This window comes from Corythoichthys intestinalis, chromosome 5 (genome assembly GCF_030265065.1).
Source record: "Corythoichthys intestinalis isolate RoL2023-P3 chromosome 5, ASM3026506v1, whole genome shotgun sequence".
In the NCBI taxonomy this organism is placed as follows: Eukaryota; Metazoa; Chordata; class Actinopteri; order Syngnathiformes; family Syngnathidae; genus Corythoichthys; species Corythoichthys intestinalis.
In genome coordinates, this window is record NC_080399.1 from 3,314,478 (window position 1) to 3,339,655 (window position 25,178).

At 38.0% G+C, this 25,178-nt stretch overlaps 1 protein-coding gene across 1 annotated transcript; it reads right to left on the minus strand.

Moving 5' to 3' along the window:
- Positions 1-2,686: 2,686 nt before the first annotated feature.
- LOC130916382 (outer dense fiber protein 3-like) lies at positions 2,687-24,463 on the minus strand. Its single transcript, XM_057837079.1, has 7 exons — positions 24,317-24,463; positions 23,929-24,007; positions 15,264-15,467; positions 15,080-15,187; positions 12,962-13,083; positions 12,748-12,888; positions 2,687-3,576 (listed from the first exon to the last, which is right to left on the minus strand). Exons 2-7 carry the CDS (start codon positions 24,002-24,004, stop codon positions 3,460-3,462), a joined length of 768 nt encoding a protein of 255 aa, XP_057693062.1. The 5' UTR covers positions 24,005-24,007; positions 24,317-24,463; the 3' UTR covers positions 2,687-3,459.
- Between the last annotated feature and the right edge of the window lie 715 nt (positions 24,464-25,178).

The following is a 25,178-nucleotide window of genomic DNA, read 5'->3' on the forward strand; positions in this document are numbered from 1 at the left end:
AAGCTAAGTTTTTGTTTGAGCTAATGTTTTTCTAATGCATTCGGAATTTAGTTTATTGGTATATTTAGACATTTTTTGTGGGAATGTGTCTGAGCCATTTGTTTAGAGCATTGTGAAAAAAAAGTTAGCATTTAATAGCATTTAAGCTAGCGGACTTTTGCTATGTAAGTTAGCCAACTGTTCTTTTGTTGTATATAAATCCTCTTTTTTTTTTTTTTTATACCGTTTGAGGCTCAGCTAAAGAGTATTAATTTTTTATGTTCCTTATCCGATTACTCGATTATTCGAGCTAAGTAGTTAATATATTAATCAACTACTAAAATAATTCGATAGCTGCACCCCTAGACTCAAGTCACAGGAACTCAACTTGACATGTGAGGCAATAACTCGAGACTCGACTTGATTCATGAGACACTGACTCAAGACTTGCAAGCTAAAAACTAAAACTTAAAAACTATTGTATACAATACATACATATATACACATACACATATACATACATATACACAGGGGTTAATTTGAGCCGGATCTTGCCGGAACAAGATCCGGCACCTCTTGATTTTTGCCTCTCTGTGTTCCAGGACTTATTTGGGCAGATTCGGCACCTCTCGTGCATAGAAAAAAATAATATAAAAACGTTGGGGGGAAAGGAGAGGAGTCGTTGATGGCTTTTTAAACTTTATTGTTGCAACAATAACAAAACAATAAACAAAATAACTGCGGACTGCCGCTACATTCGACCGCTTACTTTTGCTCCTCGCCAGTCTCCCTCTCGCCTCCTACTACTCACAGCTCTCCAGTCCCAGCGTCTTTTAAACGGACCGTGCATAGTGTCTTGTTTTGAGCTTTTTGTTGACAAAGGTATGGAACACACGGCGTGATGACAACTTTATTTACGCATGGAGCTAACAGCATGAACACAGTTTGGGGCTCTCGACAGGCTGTGCCTCTCTATCTCACTCTCGCATCACGTGGCCAAAACAACAGTAACGTTGCGTGCACTTCAGGGTGCCTCGGAAAACATCAGAATATTACGCATAGTTACGGACACTACAGTATGAAATAAAATAATAATATGCATAAATTCATTTACAGAACAAAGCCCAATAATTTTATGTTTATAAAAATTAAACGTCATTTGAAAGAGTCGGAGATTTGTTGATGCACTGAAAACCTCGACATATAAATCATGCCCCTGACAAAAGGAACACAGGAACACTCCCAATTTTTCAATCCAATCTCAAAACTCCACCTGTTCAAATAATTCCTGATTTCTTTGTGTTTTACTGTTCTGCTAATTATTTTAATACATTAGTATTTTTATTGATTTGAATGTTCTATACCTATTTTTACTGTTTTTAGTCTTTAATTTGTCTAATTGTTTTTAAATGATTGTATTGCGACCTTGAGTGCCAGAAAGGCGCCCTCAAATAAAATGTGTTATCATGATTATTATTGTTATTATAAGAAAGACAAAAAATAATTTGAAATTTGCGGCATCTGGGGAGCAAGCAGCCAGGATCAAATGGTATTTCAACATGCCAAAAAGACAGTTGCATTTACTGTCTTTTTTTTTTTTTTTTTTTCCAAAAAGTAAGATTGTTTAAAACGAGTCAGAAAAGCACAAAGAAAAGGGAGAAAAAAAAGTCCCACAGCATGGCAAGTGGACATTTGCGTATTGTTTTCAGCACCATTTTCTGCGTATGTTCCGGGACCTGCGCCCGTGTTGTCATCCCTGCGCTGTCATATGTACTTCGCGTTCTGACACCTTATGATTTACAAGTTAAGCACTGCATATACACTTATGTATGTATACATATATAGATTAGGGCTGTCAAACGATTAAAATTTTTAATCGAGTTAATTACAGCTTAAAAATTAATTAATTGTAATTAATCACAATTCAAACCATCTATAAAATATGTCATATTTTCCTGTAAATTATTGTTGGAATGGAAAGATAAGACACAAGATGGATATATACATTCAACATACGGCACATAAGTACTGTATTTGTTTATTATAACAATAAATCAACAAGATGGCATTAACATTATTAACATTCCGTTAAAGCGATCCATGGATAGAAAGACTTGTAGTTCTTAAAAGATAAATGTACAAGTTATAGAAATTTTATATTAAAACCCCTCTTAATGTTTTCGTTTTAAATAACATTTGTAAAATTTTCAATCAAAAAATAAACTAGTAGCCCGCCATTGTTGATGTCAATAATTACACAATGCTCATGGGTGCCCATAAAATCAGTCACACCCAAGCGCCAGCAGAGGGCGACAAAACTCCAAAAAAACACAAGTAACAAGTTGGCATTGCAGTGTGCTGTCATTTTAATCTGTTTGAGCGGGGCATGTGCGTTAATTGCGTCAAATATTTTAACGTGATTAATTTTTAAAAAATAATTACCGCCCGTTAACGCAATAATTTGGACAGCCCTAATATAGATATATGTATACATATACACATACACACACACATAAATATACATGACACACATTCTTTACATATACTTATCATCCTATACTACATTAATCAAATGAAAATAATTATCACTTGCACTTGTATTTTTTGGATACTCTGCTTCTATTCTTTATTTTTGTTTAAACAATTTTGGATTTTCTTTTTCATAAATCCATAGATCACACTATAAGTGTGTATTAAATACACCACAAGTGTTTATTTAAAAAAAAAAAAAAAAAATGCAGCACTCCTTAAAACAATAATAGACAGCATATGCAAGCTGGTGTATTTTGTCCCATTGTATTTGCCATAGTTTCCTATTCACACTTAGATATCACTAGCAAATGACCTGAAAAAGCTCTAAAATGTACAGGAAGTGACCCGGAATGTTCTAAAATGTGCAGGTAGTGACCCAAACATAACAGAAAGTGACCTGGAAATGCCCCAAAATCAACAGGTAGAGACCAATAAACAGGAGTTGAGCTAGAATTGCCCTAAAATCACTGAAATACACCAAAATGGAAAGGAGGTTATCCATAAGTACCCTAATATTATCAAGATGTGACCCAAAATCAACTCTTTGGCAAGCTATTGACATTTGTTCATTCGCCCCTCCAAGTCAAAATGTATTGCGCTGTCAAAAAAAAACGCAATTTCTCCAGAAGTTGCTTGTTTTATTTTGAAATGTTTTTGCTATTGGAAATTAGTGAAGCTTTTTTTTTTTTTTGTCAAAAAATGTTGCTAAGGCTAGTTGAGAACCCTGCATACAGTATATGTTAAGCTTGTCATTGGCACACATCCGACTCACTTCCTGTATGTTAACGCTAGCTACTTCAGTTTAGCTTAGTTAGCTTCATTGACAGCTAAAGTGTCCATTGGCGGTGTTTGTATCATTGTAAGGCTCTAGATTCAAAAACTGGAGGGTGCATCCATTTTTTTGTTCATTCTAACACGCTGTCTTTTACCACATTTATAATTACAAAATTAAATTAGCTGTATTGAGCGTTGGGCTTTATCCACCTCCGTAAGGGGGATGATGGTGTTTTCCGAGTGATGTCGCCCGAAGCTGAAGGACGGAGCTTTTAGGTGTGAGCTGGTAACCTATGACAAAAAAAGGCAGTTAGTCATATGGTATCATCCATTTAATGCTAGCATTGGGTAGTGCTGTGCAATGTGGGAAAAGTATCCTGTCAGTTATTTTACATCATGATTTTGATAAGCTGCATATGATGCATTTTTCATTATTTGGCGGAATTTACCCAATTTCCACCACACTCACTTTATTTTTTAATTGATTTTAGACCAACTTGGCATTAATATTAAATGTATAAAGTTGATTTTAGACCAACTTGGCATAAATATTAAATGTATAAAGTAGTGCTGCAACCTAAAACTAAACTGTGTAATCAGAAGCAGCACAGTAGAATACATATTGTTTTGTTTTAGATTGCAGCACTACTAGCAATCTCTGGCCATAGACTTCATAATGGTATTGACGGGTCAGATCGGTTATGACCTGCGCCTCGCATTCAAGTAGGGGGCTGCCCACATCAAGAGGAGCTATTCACAAACACACGCACACAGCCATATAACACACGGATTTCTATTGAAAAAGTACAAAAGCTGTGCCGCATACAAACAGGAAAGATTGTCTCGGGAGTGAGTATTCAAGGTAATTATTATATTTTTCATACCATGCATGCATTTTGAAACGTTGTTATGACCCTGTGGGTCAATTGTTCTTTTTACTGCTTTTTACACTGTGTGTGTGCGTGAGTTTGGTGGCTAATTGAATGAATTAGGTGCAGGTGCTGCTGATTCAACCACTCCTGATTGGTGACCCCTCATTGGCCAAGGTGTGGACTTCCTGGCCTATTTAAGAAGCCTGCCACCAGCACTCGTCCTCCTCGCCAGCCAGACCAGCATTCAGAAACGCCAGTTCACGTGTGTTCGGTTTTCGGTGATTCCTGCTTCGTTTACTCTGTGCTGTTCTGTGTTTGCTGGCCTTTCTGGGTGAGGGTTGGTCGGGAGGAGCTCGCCCCAGTCTTAACATGATTTGGGGGCTCGTCCGTTGCTTTTTTATCGTCGTTCGTCGCCTTTCCTGGTGAGTGTCTTTGGTTGTTTTCTGCCTCGTTGGCTGCTTTTGGTTGGCAGTTTTTTTCTTTTTGGTGGTGGCGACTATGGAATTTAATGTAGAGGATTTTGTTATCAATCCGACCGTACAGGTACTTGAGAAATGTAGAAAGGACGATCTTGTTTTAATTGCACACGCTTTTGAGGTGATTGTGCCTCCTAACATCAGGAAACCTGAACTACGTGAGCTCCTGTTCAATGTGTTAAATGACAGGGGTTTGTTTGGTGAGCCAGCCCCGACACAGGGGCCAGGTGCTGTGCCTGGTGTTCCCCCACTCCGTACCTCCCCAAGTCAGGCTGCTATGTCGGCCGAGGAGCTGAGGATAACGCTTCGCATAAAAGAGGTTGAGGTGAGACACAAGGAGTTGGAGGTGGAAGCCATGCATCTTCGGGTGAAAGCTCTGGAGCTAGAGCGGGGTGCGGCTCCTACAGCCAGCCCCTCAACCCCACAGTCACCGCTCACAGGTATGCCTCATGAAGGGTTTGATGTTAGCCGGCACATCGCATTAGTTCCACCTTTCAGAGAGTCTGAAGTGGACTCTTACTTTAATGTGTTCGAACGTATTGCAGCTACATTGAATTGGCCCAAAAATGTGTGGCCCTTTTTGCTTCAATGTAGATTAGTTGGTAAAGCCCAGGAAGTGTGCACCTCGCTGTCTTTAGAAGACGGCCTAAATTACGATGTTGTGAAAGCCACCGTCCTTCGCGCGTATGAGTTAGTGCCAGAGGCATATAGGCAAAAATTTAGAAAATGTGGAAAAACTGCCACCCAAACTTATGTAGAGTTTGCGAGGGAGAAAACTGCTTTATTTGACAGATGGTGCCAAGCCAGTAAGATACACAATTTTGATAATTTGCGTGAATTAATATTGATGGAGGAATTTAAGAATTGTCTTCCCGAGAGAATCGTCGTTTATTTAAATGAGCAGAAAACCACCTGCCTGACTGAAGCCGCAGTATTGGCGGATGAATTCGCATTGACACACAAACATTTGTCCTCGCCAATAACTCGTCGTGATTCGGCTCCCGTTGACAAACCTCGATCCCCTACAACCTATCGCCGTACCCCTGTCACTGTTTCTTCAGCTAAAGAAACTCGCGAATGCTTTTACTGCCATGAGCAGGGACACCTGATTGGCTCCTGTCCCATCTTGAAAAGGAAAGAAGCGAAAAGCACCAAACCATCCTCAATTGCATCAGTTCAGACTACACAATCCGTTCCTCGCATGAAGTTGGCCACACCAAAACGGCAGGTTGATTCAGGTTTTCGGCCCTTTGTCTCCAAAGGTTCAGTAAAATTAGAAAACACAAAGCTAGTCGCTATCACTATTTTGCGGGATACTGGGGCGAAACAATCACTTATTCGCGGGGATGTTCTCCCATTTTCAAATGAGTCCTATTCTGGCTCAAATGTTTCAGTTTTGGGTGTAAAATTGAGTGAGGTGCGTGCACCTTTACATTTTGTGAATTTGAAATCTTGTTTTGTGAAAGGCAGAGTAGAAATTGCCATTAGACCACAGCTCCCAATTAATGGAGTTGATTTGATCCTGGGAAATGATTTGGCCGGTGGGAAAGTTTTTCCTTCTCCAAAGATAAAGAAAAACCTATAACCGCATCCTCCGTTTTTTTTTCTGGCCAGGACTAAAATCTGATGTTGTGAAATATTGTCAATCCTGTCATACTTGTCAAGTGTCTGGTAAACCTAACCAAGTAGTTTCTGCTGCACCCCTTAGGCCAATTCCTGTTGTTGGTGAACCCTTCTCGCATGTTATTGTAGACTGTGTTGGTCCCCTTCCACGAACCAAATCAGGTAACATTTATATTTTAACTATCATGTGTCCTTCTACTCGCTTCCCTGAGGCTATCCCCTTGCGCTCTCTGAAAACCCGCGCCATTGTAAAAGCACTGGTAAAGTTCTTTTCTACATTCGGCCTTCCGAAAAGCATTCAAAGTGACCAAGGGTCAAATTTCATGTCTAAAGTCTTTGCTCAAGTCATGTCAGAGCTCAATATTAAACATCATGCTTCCAGTGCCTACCATCCCGAGAGTCAGGGTGCATTAGAAAGGTTTCACCAAACACTTAAAAGTATGCTTTGTAAATTCTGTACTGAGTCAAACAGAGAATGGGATGAAGGTCTACCTTTGCTGCTATTCGCCATTCGAGAAACTCCTTAAGAATCCCTTGGCTTTAGTCCAGCCGATTTAGTTTTTGGCCACACTGTACGTGGACCATTGCGCTTACTTCGTGAAAAGTGGCTTTCTGATAACTCAAACCCTGAACAAAACGTGTTAGACTATGTTAGCTCTTTCCGAGAAAGACTGCATCATGCATGCGATTTGGCCCGTAATTCAATGAAGGTTGCCCAAAGCAACATGAAAATCCGTTATGACAAAAAGGCCGTAGTGCGAACTTTTCAGCCTGGTGACCAGGTTCTTGTGTTGTTGCCCATCGTGGGTGCTGCGTTGCGTTCAAAATTCTCTGGCCCGTATGTTATAGACCGAAAACTTAGTGAAACCGATTATGTACTTCAGACCCCTGATCGCAGGAAAAAGACTCGTGTATGTCACATCAACATGTTAAAACCATATATCGCCCGTGATAAGAGTACCGCTGCCCCTATTACTGCTTTGTCTGCTGCACAGCCACCGTACCATCCTAGTGTTGATGGGCTGAATGAAAAACACAGCTCCACATCCTGTGCACGCCTTCAAAACTCTGAGGTCTTGATGAATCTGGAGGTATACTTAGCGCACCATTCAAGCCCTGCTCGCTCTGACATATGTAATCTCATCCACAGATATTCGCGCTTGTTTCAAGACATCCCCTCCCAGACAAAGGTCTTGGAACATGACATTGATGTGGAGGATCATAAGCCAATCAAACAGCATGCCTATCGTGTGAATCCGACAAAACGTGCCATGATGGAGAAAGTAAGGTATCTTCTTGATCATGGGTTCGCCGTCCCAAGCTGTAGCGCTTGGAGCTCCCCTTCGCTGCTCGTACCAAAACCTGATCAGACATCACGTTTCTGTACCGATTACCGCAAAGTTAATGCCATCACTAAACCTGACTCGTTCCCATTACCTCGAATGGATGACTGTGTTGATAGGCTAGGCTCTGCTAAATTTGTGACCAAATTAGACCTTCTCAAAGGCTATTGGCAGGTCCCGCTAACAAAACGTGCTTCGGAAATAAGTGCCTTTGTCACCCCTGATCATTTTTTACAGTACACAGTCATGCCATTCGGACTTCGAAATGCACCAGCTACTTTCCAACGGCTGATGAATATTGTTTTAGGTAGCGTTCGTAATTGTGAGGTCTATCTAGACGACATAGTTGCCTATTCTCAAACATGGCCTGAACATATGAAAACTCTTGGTGAAATATTTGATCGTTTATGTGCTGCCTCTCTGACATTAAATTTAGCAAAATGTGAATTCGGTAAAGCAACCATTACCTATCTGGGGAAAAAGGTCGGTCAGGGCCAGGTTTGCCCTGTACTGGCAAAGGTTCAGGCCATCATTGATTTTCCAGCACCCCAAAACCGCCGTGACCTCAGGCGTTTTTTGGGGATGGCTGGGTATTACCGGGCATTCTGTAAAAATTTCGCTGACGTTGTTGCTCCACTGACTAGTCTGACCAGCACCAAATCCCCTTTTCGTTGGTCCGATAACTGTCAGCTCGCGTTTGAAGCCACTAAAGTCCTCCTCTGTAGTGCGCCTGTGCTCTCAGCCCCGAACTTCGCTCGCCCCTTTAAAGTAGAGGTCGACGCCAGCGCACTTGGTGCAGGTGCCGTCCTCCTGCAGGAAGACGACCGTAATGTTGATCACCCAGTTTGTTACTTTTCGAAAAAGTTTAATAAACACCAGTTACACTACAGCACTATAGAAAAGGAGGCTCTGGCCTTGTTACTGGCTTTACAACATTTTGAGGTGTACATCGGGTCAAGCTCTGTGCCCACTCTTGTATTCACTGACCATAACCCACTCGTGTTTTTGACTCAGATGCAGAATAGCAACCAACGTCTGATGCGCTGGTCCTTGTTATTGCAGGATTTCAACATCGAGGTTCATCATAAAAAAGGAAATGAAAATGTACTGGCTGATGCATTATCCCGAGCACTCTGAATCGCACATTTACACTGGGGGGTAAATGTCCGATTTTTAGGTGGTGGGGTGTTATGACCCTGTGGGTCAATTGTTCTTTTTACTGCTTTTTCCACTGTGTGTGTGCGTGAGTTTGATGGCTAATTGAATGAATTAGGTGCAGGTGCTGCTGATTCAACCACTCCTGATTGGTGACCCCTCATTGGCCAAGGTGTGGACTTCCTGGCCTATTTAAGAAGCCTGCCACCAGCACTCGTCCTCCTCGTCAGCCAGACCAGCATTCAGAAACGCCAGTTTGTGTGTTCGGTTCAGCAGTGATTCCTGTTCGAATAATCTTTGTACATATTGTAAATAGTTGAGCAGTAATGTAGGAGGGAGATGCCTTTTTGTTTTGCACAGTTTTCTCCTGTTTTTGTTGCAAGGAGGTAGGTAAAGGAAATGTCTTTAATTTGACCTTTTTAGTTTTGTTAGGGAAGACAGGGTTTTCATAGATTGTTTTGTTATTTTGGCGACTGTCTCCCTCTGAGCCAAATAAAGAAACTGCTCTTGACTTTTTTTCGTTTTCACTGGCTTTTCTGGGTGAGGGTTTGACGGGAGGAGCACACCCAATGTTGCGTCCTGAAACCCCTAGACCGGGGCGTAACAACGTGAAAATAATCAATGGGAGAAATTAGCCGCTACTGCATTGGCATCATAGTTCTGTTTTATGTCCATATCTGTAAAGAATTCGGGGATTTAAGCATTTATTCACAAGAATTTAAGGCAGCCGCGAGCTACATTTACCAACATACTAGCATTGTACTTTGACATATTTACGTAAAATAAATGCTAACTGCACATTTTTTTTTTCCTTTCAGCGAAGAATTGAGACTGTTTTACGTCCATATCTATAAAGAATTTGGGGATTTAAGCATTTATTCACAAGAATTTTCACTGGAAAAGCTTTGCTTACATAAGGCGGCCGCTAGCTACATTCACGAACAGACTAACATTGTACTTGGACATATTTACGTAAAATAAATGCTAAATGCACGTTTAGTTTTTTGCTTTTAACCAAGAATCGAGACTGTTTTACATCATACCTATAAAGAATTCGGGGATTTAAGCATTTATTCACAAGAATTTAAGGCAGCCGCGAGCTACATTTACGAACATACTAGCATTGTACTTTGACATATTTACGTAAAATAAAAGCTAACTGCACATTTTTTTTTCCTTTCAGCGAAGAATCGAGACTGTTTTACGTCCATATCTATAAAGAATTTGGGGATTGAAGCATTTATTCACAAGAATTTTCACTGGAAAAGCTTTGCTTACATAAGGCGGCCGCTAGCTACATTCACTAACAGACTAACATTGTACTTTGACATATTTAAGTAAAATAATTACTAACTGCAGTTTTTTTGCTTTTAACCAGGAATCAAGACTGTTTTACGTCCATATTTATAAAGAATTCAGGGATTTAAGCATTTATTCAGAAGAATTTTAACCGAAAAGCTGTTTACATCAGGCGGCCGCTAGCTGCATTTACTAACATAATAGCATTGCACTTCGACATATTTACGTAAAATAATTACGAACTGCAGTTTTTTTTGCTTTTAACCTAGAATCGAGACTGTTTTACGTCCATATTTATTTTAAAAATCGGGGATTTAAGCATTTATTCACAAGATTTTTTACCGGAAAAGCTGTTTACACAAGGCGGCCGCAAGCTACATTTACTAACATACTAGCATTGTACTTCGACATATTTACGTAAAATAAATGCTGACTGCATGTTTTTTTTTTTTTTGCTTTTAACGAAGAATCAAGACTGTTTTACGTCCATATCTAGAAAGAATTCGGGTATTTAAGCATTTATTCACAAGAATTTCCACCGGACAAGCTCTGTTTACATAAGGCAGCCACTAGCTACATTCACTAACAGACTAGCATTATACTTTGACATATTCACGTAAAATAAATGCTAACTGCAGTTTTTTTTTGCTTTTAACCAAGAATCGAGACTGTTTTACGTCCATATCTATAAAGAATTTGGGGATTTAAGCATTTATTCACAAGAATTTTCACCGGAAAGCTCTGTTTACATAAGGCGGCTGCTAGCTACATTTACTAACAGGCTAGCATTGTACTTTGACATATTTAAGTAAAATAATTACTAACTGCAGTTTTTTTGCTTTTAACCAAGAATCGAGACTGTTTTACTTCCATATTTATAAAGAATTCAGGGATTTAAGCATTTATTCAGAAGAATTTTAACCGGAAAAGCTGTTTACAAAGGTGGCTAGCTACATTTGCTAACATACTAGCATTGTACTTCGACATATTTACGTAAAATAAATGCTGACTGCACGTTTTTTTTTTTTTTTTTGCTTTTAACCAAGAATCGAGTCTGTTTTGCGTCCATAGTTATAAAAAACTCGGGGATTTAAGCATGTAGTCACAAGAATTTTCATCGGAAAAGCCTTTTACATCAGGCGGCTGCTAGCTACATTTACTAACAGACTAGCATTGTACTTTGACATATTTACGTAAAATAAATGCTAACTGCACGTTTTTTTTTTTTTTTTTTGCTTTTAACCAAGAATCAAGAATGTTGCACGTCCATATCTATAAAGAATTTGGGGATTTAAGCATTTATTCACAAGAATTTTCACCAGAAAAGCTCTGTTTACGTAAGGTGACCGCTAGCTACATTTACTAACATACTAGCATTGTACTTTGACATATTTACGTAAAATAAATGCTAACTGCACGTTTTTTTTTTTCTTTCAGCCAAGAATCGAGACTGTTTTACGTCCATATCTATAAAGAATTTGGGGATTTAAGCATTTATTCACAAGAATTTTCACTGGAAAAGCTGTTTACATAAGGGGGCCACTAGCTACATTCACTAAGATACTAGCATTGTACTTCGACATATTTACGTAAAATAAATGCTGACTGCACGTTTTTTTTTTTTGCTTTTAACCAAGAATCGAGACTGTTTTGCGTCCATAGTTAATAAAAAACTCGGGGATTTAAGCATTTATTCACAAGAATTTTCATCAGAAAAGCCTTTTACATCAGGCAGCTGCTAGCTACATTTACTAACAGACTAGCATTGTACCTTGACATATTTATGTAAAATAAATGCTAACTGCACGTTTTTTTTTTCTTTCAGCCAAGAATCGAGACTGTTTTACGTCCATATCTATAAAGAATTTGGGGATTTAAGCATTTATTCACAAGAATTTTCACTGGAAAAGCTGTTTACATAAGGGGGCCGCTAGCTACATTCACTAAGATACTAGCATTGTACTTTGACACATATACGTAAAATAAATGCTAACTGCACTTTTTTTGTTTTGTTTTGCTTTTAACCAAGAATCGAGACTGTTTGCATCCATATCTAAGAAATACGGGGATTTAAGCATTTATTACAAGAATTTTCACCAGAAAAGCTCTGTTTACATATGGCGGCCGCCACATTGACTAACAGACTAGCATCGTACTTCGACATATATACGTAAAATAAATGCTAACTGCACTATTTTTTTTTTTTTTTTGCTTTTAACCAAGAATCGAGACTGTTTTACGTCAAGGTCTATAAAGAATTCAGGAATTTAAGCATCTATTCACAAGATTTAAATGGATATGACATGGACTAATGACACTACTAATACTGCTGATACTTAATACTAATACATATGAATAATGAGTATTTTACAGCGACGTGCATTGCTGGCATCCATCTTGGGTAGGTCGGCCAGCGTTTGGACACAAATCCCAAAGAGTACACATTACACAGCATCTTGTCTAAGTACTCTGCAATACTCATGACATTTCACTGCCATGTTGATAACGATACTAGTATCGGTGTAACACTAGTAGCACTTTTCTGTGATGTATGGCCGGACACGTCCCAATTTCCAAGAACAGGTCTATTTATGGCGATAATGACCACAGCGTCGATAGTTTTATATCAGTTTGCCGATATATATCGTGACATCGTACAGCACTAACAGTACGTGTCTAGCGCTTGATAAGAACCTTCTCAGGAGCGTAGACTCCAGGTGCTGGCGTCTTCGTACAGCCTGTTGGCAGGAACTTGCGACCTGGCATGCTGTACATTGGAGGTTTGTTCAGGTACGTTCTGGGATCTACAGCTTGATAGGCTGCAGGACCTGGAGTCTGCGGGAGGATGAGTATGGATTAAGCTAGCATGGATTTAAAAATGCTATAACGAAGTCTTATGAAGGTCTACCTTTGCCAAGTCGTTAAAAAAGTTTCCAACTTTGTTCCGACCAGAAATCGTGTATGAGGGCACTGCAGGTACGTTGACGGTTTTGGATCCAATGACAGGAGGCAGCATATTGGATGCCGGACCTGAAGGGAGAGGCAGAATGTGGAATGTTTGTACACGTAATGCATGTTTGCGTGCAATATAACTCAAAAATGAATTAAGGGATTATTATTTGTGATAAATTTGTGATATAGAATATAAAAAGGTCAAAAGGTCACAAAGGTTTGCTTGTATGTTTGTATTAAAGTAAGGCGAGGATGAATGAAAGTATTGTTATCAAACTTGACGGATTCATTTTATAAGAGATGATTACATTTTATGGCAATGAGGTCAAAGGTCACAGGTCAAATGTTGGAATTTGTGTTTAATACTAGAAAATGCAATTGGGAGCTTTACAGTGGTTGATTTTGAGGGCATTTCAGGGCCACTTTCTGTTGATTTGAGGACATTTCAGGGTCACTTCCTGTTGCTATCAGGTCAATGAATTGGAACGTTTTTGGCAAAAACTGTATACAATATTTGTGCGCCTTGCTTTCCTGATGATTTTTTAGGTCAATGAGGTCAGAGGTCACAGTGCAAATTTTGGAATTTGTATTGTTTTGTTCAACTTGAGGACGAATAAAGAGATTATCATCAAGCTTGCAGGACATGTTTGTAATGAGGTCAAAGGTCACAGGGAAAATCTTGGAATTTGTGTTTCACGTAACTCAAGAAAGAATGAAAGAATCCTTCTCAAACTTAAAGGATTTTAGCAATAAGAAGAGATGGGGCAATGAGGTCAAAATCTTACAATTTGTATATATTTTTTTAACATATTTTAAGAACAGATAAAGGGATAATTATCAAGCTTGCTGGATATGTTTGTGATGTTAAATGGAAGACGTTATTATATGTTAAAGCAATGAGGTCAAAGGGCAAATTTTTTAAATTTGCGTGTGTTTAACATAACTCAAGAATGAAAGGATTCTTATCAAACCTATAGGCTTTTTGTAATACAAAAAAGAAGAGATGACTAAATTTTAGGGCAATTCTGGAAAAAACAGTGGAAATTTTGGAATTTGTATGGTTTTGTTCAACATAAGTTGAGGGCGAATAAAGCGATTATTATCAACCTTGCAGGATGTTTGTAATATGAAATTAAGGAAGTGAATACATTTTGGGGCAATGAGGTCAAAGGTCACAGAGAAAATCTTGGAATTTGTTTAACATAACTTTAGAAAGAATGGAAAGATCCTTCTCAAACCTAGGATATTTGTTGTAAGAAGAGATGACTAAATTAGGGGGCAATGAGGTCAAAGGTCAAATTTTAGAATTTGTATTTTTTTGTTGAACATAATTTAAAAACAAATAAAGGGATTATTATCAAGCTTGCTGGATATTTGTAAAATGAAATGGAAGAGGTCAAAGGTCATAGTGTAAATTTTGGAATTTGCTTGCGTTTAACATAATTCAAGAAGGAAAGGTTTCTTATAAAACCTATAGCATGACTAAATTTTGGGTCAATGAGGTCAAAGGTCACCAGGAAAATTTTGGAATTTGTATTTTAGTTATTGTTCAGCATAATTTAAAAATAAATAAAAGGGCTATTATCAAGCTTGCAGGTTTGTAATATGAAATAGAAGACGTGATTACATTTTGGGGCAATGAGGTCAAAGTTCATAGGGCAAAACTTATAAAACGTATGTTTGTGTTCATCATAACTCAAGAATGAAGGCCTTACTGTCAAACTTGTGGGATATGTTCATAATTGCATTTTGGAAATTCGAATTGGAGAGAGGTCAAAGGTCATAGAGCAGAATGGAAGTTGTGTGTTTGTTTGTGGTAAACATAACTCAAGAACGAATAAAGGGATTACTATCAAACTAGCAGAATATTTGTAATTTGGACTGGAAGAGTTGGTTAAATTTGGGGGTAATGAGGTCAAAGGTCACTGGGCCAAATTGAATTTGACTGCTAAGGCAGAGGTTTGCTTTCTCTGAGTACTCCTCTATTTACAAAATGAGAAAATGGCCCAAATGTGACACCCCTTATCAGTTTAGCACATTCACTAATTAAAATTATCTAATATTAGAAAATTACCGGGTGTAAACATGTAGCTTGGTGCTGCTTGTTTCCACCTTGCAGACAAAGTGTAAGCAGGAGAAGACTGGTAGGCGAGCTTATCTGAACTTCCGAGATGATAGCAGTCTTGGAAAACAAAGAAAAAACATGCCGTCAAAAAAAGTACTACGATTTGTAAGTTATTTTTAGGCGTTATACTCACTGGGCGCGGGAACCATGTCGAGACCCCGCTGCTTAGGACGTCTGCCGAAGGAAAATGCCGGTGTCCCGTCGCGACCATTTTTGGTGATGTTAGAAGGGATAAAGTGGGCGGGTCCTGGGGAGATGTTATGTTTGATGGTGCGACAGGTTTTTCCGAAAGAGTAACTTGGCGCTCTGGATTTTGTCGGATCGTGGTTGGCAGCGCCTGGGTGCGAGGGACAGGTACAGATATTAGCGTGAAATGTTGAGGGCGTTCGTTGAAGTCAATGAGCATTTGCAGCCATGTGTATTGTTGACAATGTTCAATCCATTGTGAGGTTTGTCTGTGAATGCTCATGTTTCAGTGCCAGGGATGACGCGAAATGTCCATTATAATCCAGGGCATTTCTGGGTCACTTCCTGTTGATTTTTAGGCATTTCTGGGTCACTTGCTGTTCATTTGGGGTCACTTTATGTCGGTTTTAGGACATTTTGCACCACTTCCTGTTGATGTTTGGGCATTTCTGGGTCACTTCGGATTGATTTTGGCTAACTTTCTGTTATATTTTGAGCATTTTCAGATCTGTTGATATTTTTTAAACTTTTTAGTGACTTCCTTTTCATCTTGGGTCACATCCTGTTGATTTTGGTGCAATGATCTAAAAGCATTTTTAAAGATCTGTTTTTTTTTTGTTTGTTTTTAAATTTTGGGTGACTTCCTGTTGATTTTTGCCACTCACGGGTCACTTCCTGTTGATTTTTAGGCATTTCTGGGTCACTTGCTGTTCATTTGGGGTCACTTTATGTCGATTTTAGGACATTTTGCATCACTTCCTGTTGATGTTTGGGCATTTCTGGGTCACTTCGGATTGATTTTGGCTAACTTTCTGTTAGATTTTGAGCATTTTCAGATCTGTTGATATTTTTTTTTACTTTTTAGTGACTTCCTTTTCATCTTGGGTCACATCCTGTTGATTTTGGTGCAATGATCTAAAAGCATTTTTAAAGATCTGTTTTTTTTTGTTTGTTTTTAAATTTTGGGTGACTTCCTGTTGATTTTTGTCACTTACGGGTCACTTCCTGTTGATTTTTAGGCATTTTTGGGTCACTTGCTGTTCATTTGGGGTCACTTTATGTCGATTTTAGGACATTTTGCATCACTTCCTGTTGATGTTTGGGCATTTCTGGGTCACTTCGGATTGATTTTGGCTAACTTTCTGTTACATTTTGAGCATCTTCAGATCTGTTGATATTTTTTTTAACTTTTTAGGGACTTCCTTTTCATCTTGGGTTACATCCTGTTGATTTTGGTGCAATGATCTAAAAGCATTTTTAAAGATCTGTTTTTTTTTTGTTTGTTTTTAAATTTTGGGTGACTTCCTGTTGATTTTTGTCACTTACGGGTCACTTCCTGTTGATTTTTAGGCATTTCTGGGTCACTTGCTGTTCATTTGGGGTCACTTTATGTTGATTTTAGGACATTTTGCATCACTTCCTGTTGATGTTTGGGCATTTCTGGGTCACTTCGGATTGATTTTGGCTAACTTTCTGTTAGATTTTGAGCATTTTCAGATCTGTTGATATTTTTTTTACTTTTTAGTGACTTCCTTTTCATCTTGGGTCACATCCTGTTGATTTTGGTGCAATGATCTTAAAGCATTTTTAAAAACCTGTTGTTTTTTTTGTTTATTTTTAATTTTAGGTGACTTCCTGTTGATTTTTTTCAGATCACATTTTGTTGATTTGGAGAGATTTCAGGTCACATCCTATTGATGTATGGCTATTTTTGGGTCACAGACTTCATAATGTATTGACAAGACGCTTGTCCGATTCATAGGGGGCCTATCTCCATCAAAGCTGACCGAAAGGAAACATAGACAAAGAGCTTTTCAGGTTGAAAATTCTTGTGAATAAATGATTACATCCCTGTGGTTAAAAGCAACAACAACAAAAAAACGGGCAGTCAGCATTTATTTTACGTAAATATGTCGAATGTGCTGCTAGTCTTTAAGCCATTGTGGCGCCGCCTTATTACCACAAAGAGCTTTTCACGTTGAAATTATTGTGAATAAATGCTTAAATCCCTGAATTCCTTATATATATGGGCGTAAAACAGTCTTGATTTTCGGGTAGGAGCACAAAAACGGGCAGTTAGGATTTATTTTACGAAAATATGTGGAAGTACGATGCTAGTCCGTTAGTCAATGTGGCGGCCCCCATATGTAAACGCAGCTTTTCCGGTGAAAATTCTTGTGAATAAATGCTCAAATCCCCCAATTATTCATAGATATGGACATAAAACAGTCTCGATTCTTGGTTAAAAGCAAAACAAAAAAGTGCAGTTAGCCTTTATTCTACGTAAATATGTCGAGGTACATTGTTAGTCTGTCAGTGAATGTAGCTAGCGGCCGCCTGATGTAAACAGAGCTTTTCCGGTGAAAATTCTTGTGAATAAATGCTCAAATCCCTAAATTCTTTATAGATATGGACGTAAAACAGTCTTGATTTTTGGTAAGGAGCAAAAAAAAACGGGAAGTTAGCATGTATTTTACGTAAATATGTCGAAGTACCATGCTAGTCTGTCAGTCAATGTGGCGGCCCCCATACGTAAACACAGCTTTTCCAGGGAAAATTCTTGTGAATAAATGCTCAAATCCATGAATTCTTCATAGATATGGACATAAAACAGTCTCGATTTTTGGTTAAAAGCAAAAAAAAAAAGTGCAGTTAGCCTTTATTTTACGTAAATATGTCGAGGTACAATGCTAGTCTGTTTGTGAATGAAGCTAGCTGCCGCCTGATGTAAACAGAGCTTTTCCGGTGAAAATTCTTGTGAATAAATGCTGAAATCCCTAAATTCTTTATAGATATGGACGTAAAACAGTCTTGATTTTTGGTAAGGAGCAAAAAAAACGGGCAGTTAGCATGTATTTTACGTAAATATGTCGAAGTACTATGCTAGTCTGTCAGTCAATGTGGCGGCCCCCATACGTAAACACAGCTTTTCCAGGGAAAATTCTTGTGAATAAATGCTCAAATCCATGAATTCTTCATAGATATGGACATAAAACAGTCTCGATTTTTGGTTAAAAGCAAAAAAAAAAAAAGTGCAGTTAGCCTTTATTTTACGTAAATATGTCGAGGTACAATGCTAGTCTGTTTGTGAATGAAGCTAGCTGCCATATGTTGTAAACAGAGCTTTTCCGGTGAAAATTCTTGTGAATAAATGCTGAAATCCCTAAATTCTTTATAGATATGGACGTAAAACAGTCTTGATTTTTGGTAAGGAGCAAAAAAAAATGGGCAGTTAGCATGTATTTTACGTAAATATGTCGAAGTACCATGCTAGTCTGTCAGTCAATGTGGCGGCCCCCATACGTAAACACAGCTTTTCCAGGGAAAATTCTTGTGAATAAATGCTCAAATCCATGAATTCTTCATAGATATGGACATAAAACAGTCTCGATTTTTGGTTAAAAGCAAAAAAAAAAAGTGCAGTTAGCCTTTATTTTACGTAAATATGTCGAGGTACAATGCTAGTCTGTTTGTGAATGAAGCTAGCTGCCGCCTGATGTAAACAGCGCTTTTCCGGTGAAAATTCTTGTGAATAAATGCTTAAATCCCTAAATTCTTTATAGATATGGATGTAAAACAGTCTTGATTTTTGGTAAGGAGCAAAAAAAAACGGGCAGTTAGCATGTATTTTACGTAAATATGTCGAAGTACCATGCTAGTCTGTCAGTCAATGTGGCGGCCCCCATACGTAAACACAGCTTTTCCAGGGAAAATTCTTGTGAATAAATGCTCAAATCCCCGAATTCTTCATAGATATGGACACAAAACAGTCTCGATCTTTGGTTAAAAGCACAAAAAAAAAAAGTGTAGTTAGCCTTTATTTTACGTAAATATGTCGAGGTACAATGCTAGTCTGTTTGTGAATGAAGCTAGCTGCCGCCTGATGTAAACAGAGCTTTTCCGGTGAAAATTCTTTTGAATAAATGCTTAAATCCCTGAATTCTTTATTGATATGGACATAAAAGTCTCGATTCTTGGTTAAAAGCAAAAAAAAACAGGCAGTTAGCATTTATTTTACGTAAATATTGCGAACTATGATGCTAGTCAGTAAGCAAATTAGCGGCCGCCACATGTAAACAAAGCTTTTCCCGTTGAAAATTCTTGTGAATAAATGCTTAAATCCCAGAATTTTTTATAGACATAGACGTAAAAAACTCTCGATTCTTGGTTAAAAGCAACAACAAAAAAAGTGCAGTTAGCCTTTGCTTTACGTAAATATGTCAAGGTACAATGCTAGTCTGTTAGTGGATGTAGCTAGCGGCCGCCTGATGTAAACATTTTTCCTGGTGAAAATTCTTGTGAATATATAGTTAAATCCCTTCATTCTTTATAGATATGGACGTAAAACAGTCTCAAGTCTTGGTTAAAAGCAAAAAAACGGGCAGTTAGCATTTTTTTCACGTAAATATTGCGAAGTATAACGCCAATGCTGTAGTGGCTAATTTCTCCCAATGATTTTTGTCACGTTTCAAGATGCATGCATGGTACGAAAAATATAATAATTACCTGGAATCCTCGAACAAATCACTCCTGAGACAATCCTCCCTGTTTGTATGCGGTGCAGCTTTCGTACTTTTTCATCCTAAATCCGGCATTGAGTAGCTGCATGTGTTTGAGAAGAACTAAGACAGACTGCGAATAACTGAAGCGGAGTGTGGGACAGCCCCCTACGAAATGGCGTGCCGTACTTTATGGGAAATCTGTCCTGTCAATATAATTATGAAGTCAATGTTTAGGTCATTTCCCATCATTCTTGAGGGGAATTCTAAATCAGGCTGCTTAGGACAGCTATACTTTTCGCCAAGATCGTCATCCATTGAATATGGTACGCCCGCCGGTGTCGTGCTAATGTAGTTACCCCTGTCAAAAATTGTATCCCCTGGGCGGAGCCATATGGAGGTTGATTTGTGTCTTTATTATTCAATCAAAAAAAAAAAGTTGCTTCAATAAAATAAAAGTTGCTTCAATCAAAATATATATTTTCAATCAAAAAAAGTCCCTTCAATCAAAAAAAATGTGTTTGAATGCGGAAATTTATTTGAAACTCAAAAAATGCATGTGAAAGTTATTCATTGATTTATTTTAGGGCTGTCAAAATTATCGCGTTAACGGGCGTTAATTCATTTTTTTAATTAATCACGTTAAAATATTTGACGCAATTAACGCAGATGCCCCGCTCAGACACATTTAAATGACAGTAAAGTGAAACGCTCACTTGTTGTGTTTTATGGAGTTTTGCCGCCCTCTGCTGGCGCTTGGGTGTGACTGATTTTATGGGCTTAAGCACCCATGAGCATTGTGTAATTATTGACATCAACAATGGCGGGCTACTAGTTTATTTTTTGATTGAAAATTTTACAAATTTTGTTAAAACGAAAACATTAAGAGGGGTTTTAATATAAAATTTCTATAACTTGTACGAACATTTTTCTTTTAAGAACTACAAGTCTTTCTATCCATGGATCGCTTTAACAGAATGTTAATAATGTTAATGCCATCTTGTTGATTTATTGTTATAATAAACAAATACAGTCCTTATGCACCGTATGTTGAATGTATATACAGTGCCTTGCAAAAATATTCGGCCCCCTTGAACCTTGCAAACTTTCGCCACATTTCAGGCTTCAAACATAAAGATATAAAATTTTAATTTTTTGTCAAGAATCAACAACAAGTGGGACACAATTGTGAAGTGGAACAACATTTATTGGATAATTTAAACTTTTTTAACACATAAAAAACTGAAAAGTGGGGCGTGCAATGTTATTCGGCCCCCTTGCGTTAATACTTTGTAGCGCCACCTTTTGCTCCAATTACAGCTGCAAGTCACTTGGGGTATGTTTCTATCAGTTTTGCACATCGAGAGACTGATATTGTTGCCCATTCTTCCTTGCAAAACAGCTCGAGCTCAGTGAGGTTGGATGGAGAGTGTTTGTGAACAGCAGTCTTCAGCTCTTTCCACAGATTCTCGATTGGATTCAGGTCTGGACTTTGACTTGGCCATTCTAACACCTGGATACGTTTATTTTTGAACCATTCCATTGTAGATTTGGCTTTATGTTTTGGATCATTGTCCCGTTGGAAGATAAATCTCCGTCCCAGTCTCAGGTCTTGTGCAGATACCAACAGGTTTTCTTCCAGAATGTTCCTGTATTTGGCTGCATCCATCTTCCCGTCAATTTTAACCATCTTCCCTGTCCCTGTTGAAGAAAAGCAGGCCCTAACCATGATGCCGCCACCACCATGTTTGACAGTGGGGATGGTGTGTTCAGGGTGATGAGCTGTGTTGCTTTTACGCCAAACATATCGTTTTGCATTGTGGCCAAAAAGTTCAATTTTGGTTTCATCTGACCAGAGCACCTTCTCCCACGTGTTTGGTGTGTCTCCCAGGTGGCTTGTGGCAAACTTTAAATGAGACTTTTTATGGATATCTTTGAGAAATGGCTTTCTTCTTGCCACTCTTCCATAAAGGCCAGATTTGTGCAGTGTACGACTGATTGTTGTCCTATGGACAGACTCTCCCACCTCAGCTGTAGATCTCTGCAGTTCATCCAGAGTGATCATGGGCCTCTTGGCTGCATCTCTGATCAGTTTTCTCCTTGTTTGGAAGGACGGCCGGGTCTTGGTAGATTTGCAGTGGTCTGATGCTCCTTCCATTTCAATATGATGGCTTGCACAGTGCTCCTTGAGATGTTTAAAGCTTGGGAAATCTTTTTGTATCCAAATCCGGCTTTAAACTTCTCCACAACAGTATCTGGGACCTGCCTGGTGTGTTCCTTGGTTTTCATAATGCTCTCTGCACTTTAAACAGAACCCTGAGACTATCACAGAGCAGGTGCATTTATACGGAGACTTGATTACACACAGGTGGATTCTATTTATCATCATCGGTCATTTAGGACAACATTGGATCATTCAGAGATCCTCACTGAACTTCTGGAGTGAGTTTGCTGCACTGAAAGTAAAGGGGCCGAATAATATTGCACGCCCCACTTTTCAGTTTTTATTTGTTAAAAAAGTTTAAATTATCCAATAAATGTTGTTCCACTTCACGATTGTGTACCACTTGTTGTTGATTCTTGACAAAAAAAATTAAATTTCATATCTTTATGTTTGAAGCCTGAAATGTGGCGAAAGGTTGCAAGATTCAAGGGGGCCGAATACTTTTGCAAGGCACTGTATATACATTCAACATACGGTACATAAGGACTGTATTTGTTTATTATAACAATAAATCAACAAGATGGCATTAACATTATTAACATTCTGTTAAAGCAATCCATGGATAGAAAGACTTGTAGTTCTTAAAAGAAAAATGTTCGTACAAGTTATATAATCTATCTTGTGTCTTATCTTTCCATTCCAACAATAATTTACAGAAAAAAATGGCATACTTCATAGATGTTTGAATTGCGATTAATTGCGATTAATTACGATTAATTAATTTTTAAGCTGTAATTAACTCGATTAAAAATTTTAATCGTTTGACAGCCGTAATTTATTTATTTATTTTTTTTTTGATTGAAGCAACTTTTTTATTGCAGTAATGTTGATATGTGTTTGGGCCACATTTTGGCTAGGACGTTTTTGTCTTTATTATTCAATCAAAATATAAATTGGTTCAACAACAACAAAAAAAAAGATTTTCAAAGATTTCAATCAAAAAAATTTCAATCATAGAAAACGTTTTTGAATGCGAAAAATATTTTGAGATTGAAAAATTTGCATTTGAGCACTTAATTTTTCATTGAAAAACTTTTCTTTGATTGAAGCAATCCTTTTTGTGTTCGGGCCATATTATGGGTTGGACATTGTATCGAAATCATTCAATCCCAATCAATCAATCAAAAAATATACATATATTTTCAATCAAAGAAAAAAAAATCATTTGGAAAAATAAAATTTCCCTCCCCTATTTTTTTAGGGGGGGGGGATTAAATGCAAAGCAAATGACCGTCTAAGGTGATAGTCACATGACCTGTTCGAAAAATAATTTTGACACATTTTTTTTTTGTAGCAGTTCATTCCTTTTTGTTGCAGTTTTATTGATTTACAACTTAAGGAAAGTCAATTTCATGCAATGACACCTTTCGGCCACCAGGGCGGGCCTGGTCTCCCCCTTACAATCCGCTTATGTGCATATCGTCTGGTATCACATTTAATACACCTAAAATTTCATGATTTTGAGACTAATTCAGAATTTTGACAATTCTTTTTGAAAAGAAAAATGATGGATGCAAGTCAACATATGCATCTTAAGGTTCCATGAGAAAAACAAACAGGATTTAGCAAGGGTTATATCAGAGCGCTTATTACACATATTAATTTTGACTTTTCTTTTTACAAATTTGAAAAAAGGTTTCATTTGGACCTTATTGTTCAAATTTTGGGATTCTCTGATAATTGCTTCATGTTGCAGGTATTTAAGGGCTAATGGTACTTCACAGCCTTTTTGTTTTACTTTCTTAAATTCATCGTACTTACTTGAGTCCTCTGAATGTTAACAGAGGGGCATGGACTACAATTTACATAGTAACCTAACTAAGCGGTTTATTTGTGTAAAAAATACTGCCAAACATGATGAGAAATACATTAGAGACGTTTAATATTACCTGTCAGTGAAGGCAGTGCATAGAGTGATCTAGTGGGCCCAGACACCCCGCCAACTTTAGGCTTTTCACCAGGCATGAGCTAATTAAAGAGAGTACACATGAGCTGTTAGATAAAAAAAAAAAATCATAAAACATAATGTCAAAACTAGAAACATTACTACCATTAGGAATAGTTCATCTGATACATTGTTTAAATGGTTTCGTTTATTTTAGTTTGCATTGTCAAATTTGAAAATGACTCATTCTAAAAGACTTTCAACCCATTAAAATGTTACAAAAACGCATTTCATCGCCAATTAATTCACCAGGATCAATTTTTGTGAGTTTACTGCACGGCTTGTGAAGTTCAAGCAACTTATCAACAGTAATATTTTGAAAAGATTCTCACCTGTCAGAGGCTCCCTCGGACTTCCGGTGCAATTGGAAGACGTCGAAAGCTAGCGCATGCTAACCCGAGCTAATGCTATGGTGCATGTAATGCATCCTGACGCCGCCCTTGCGTCGACGCCAATAGAGCTCAGATGTGATGATGTACTTGGTTGAAGGATGACGCCTGCGTGAAACACAGCACGAAATCATGCTGTCAATGGTCATGACGTCACGGCGTATTCACCGCGGCCAAGTGGAGCGTGAGGTTCCCCATTGTAGCCGTTAGATGGCAGTACAGTGACGCTTTTAAATCCGCGAGCAGGTCTGTGAAGGGGCAGACCAATTCTGCCTAGCAACAGCCAGTTGTCGGCTACGTGACGTAGCCAGAAAAAATTCTTGGGCATGCATTGCACCCCTTGATGCCGGATATACTTTATACTCGGTAATAAAAATATTCATAAAACATTGGAGGGATACATCAGTGCATATAAAGAGTATTAATACAAAAATACAATGTACCCAGAACGCATAAAACTTTTACTCATGTAAGAGTAGCGTTACTTCAATATAATTTTACTCAAGTGAAAGTAAAAGTAGTCATGCAGAAATGTACCCAAGTAAAAGTAAAAAAGTATTCGTTGAAAAGAGTACTCAAGTAATGAGTAACATTGTGAGTAACCGCGTACAATGTCAGATTTTTTTAAAAAAAACGTGTATATATATATATATATGTATATATAAAGAGTATTCATACAAAAATACCAAGTACTCAGTATTAAAAATATGCAAAAAACTTCTACTCAAGTAAGAGTAGCGTTACTTAGAGATAATAATAATCAAGTAAACGTAGTCATCCAAAAATTTGCTCAAGTACAAGTAAA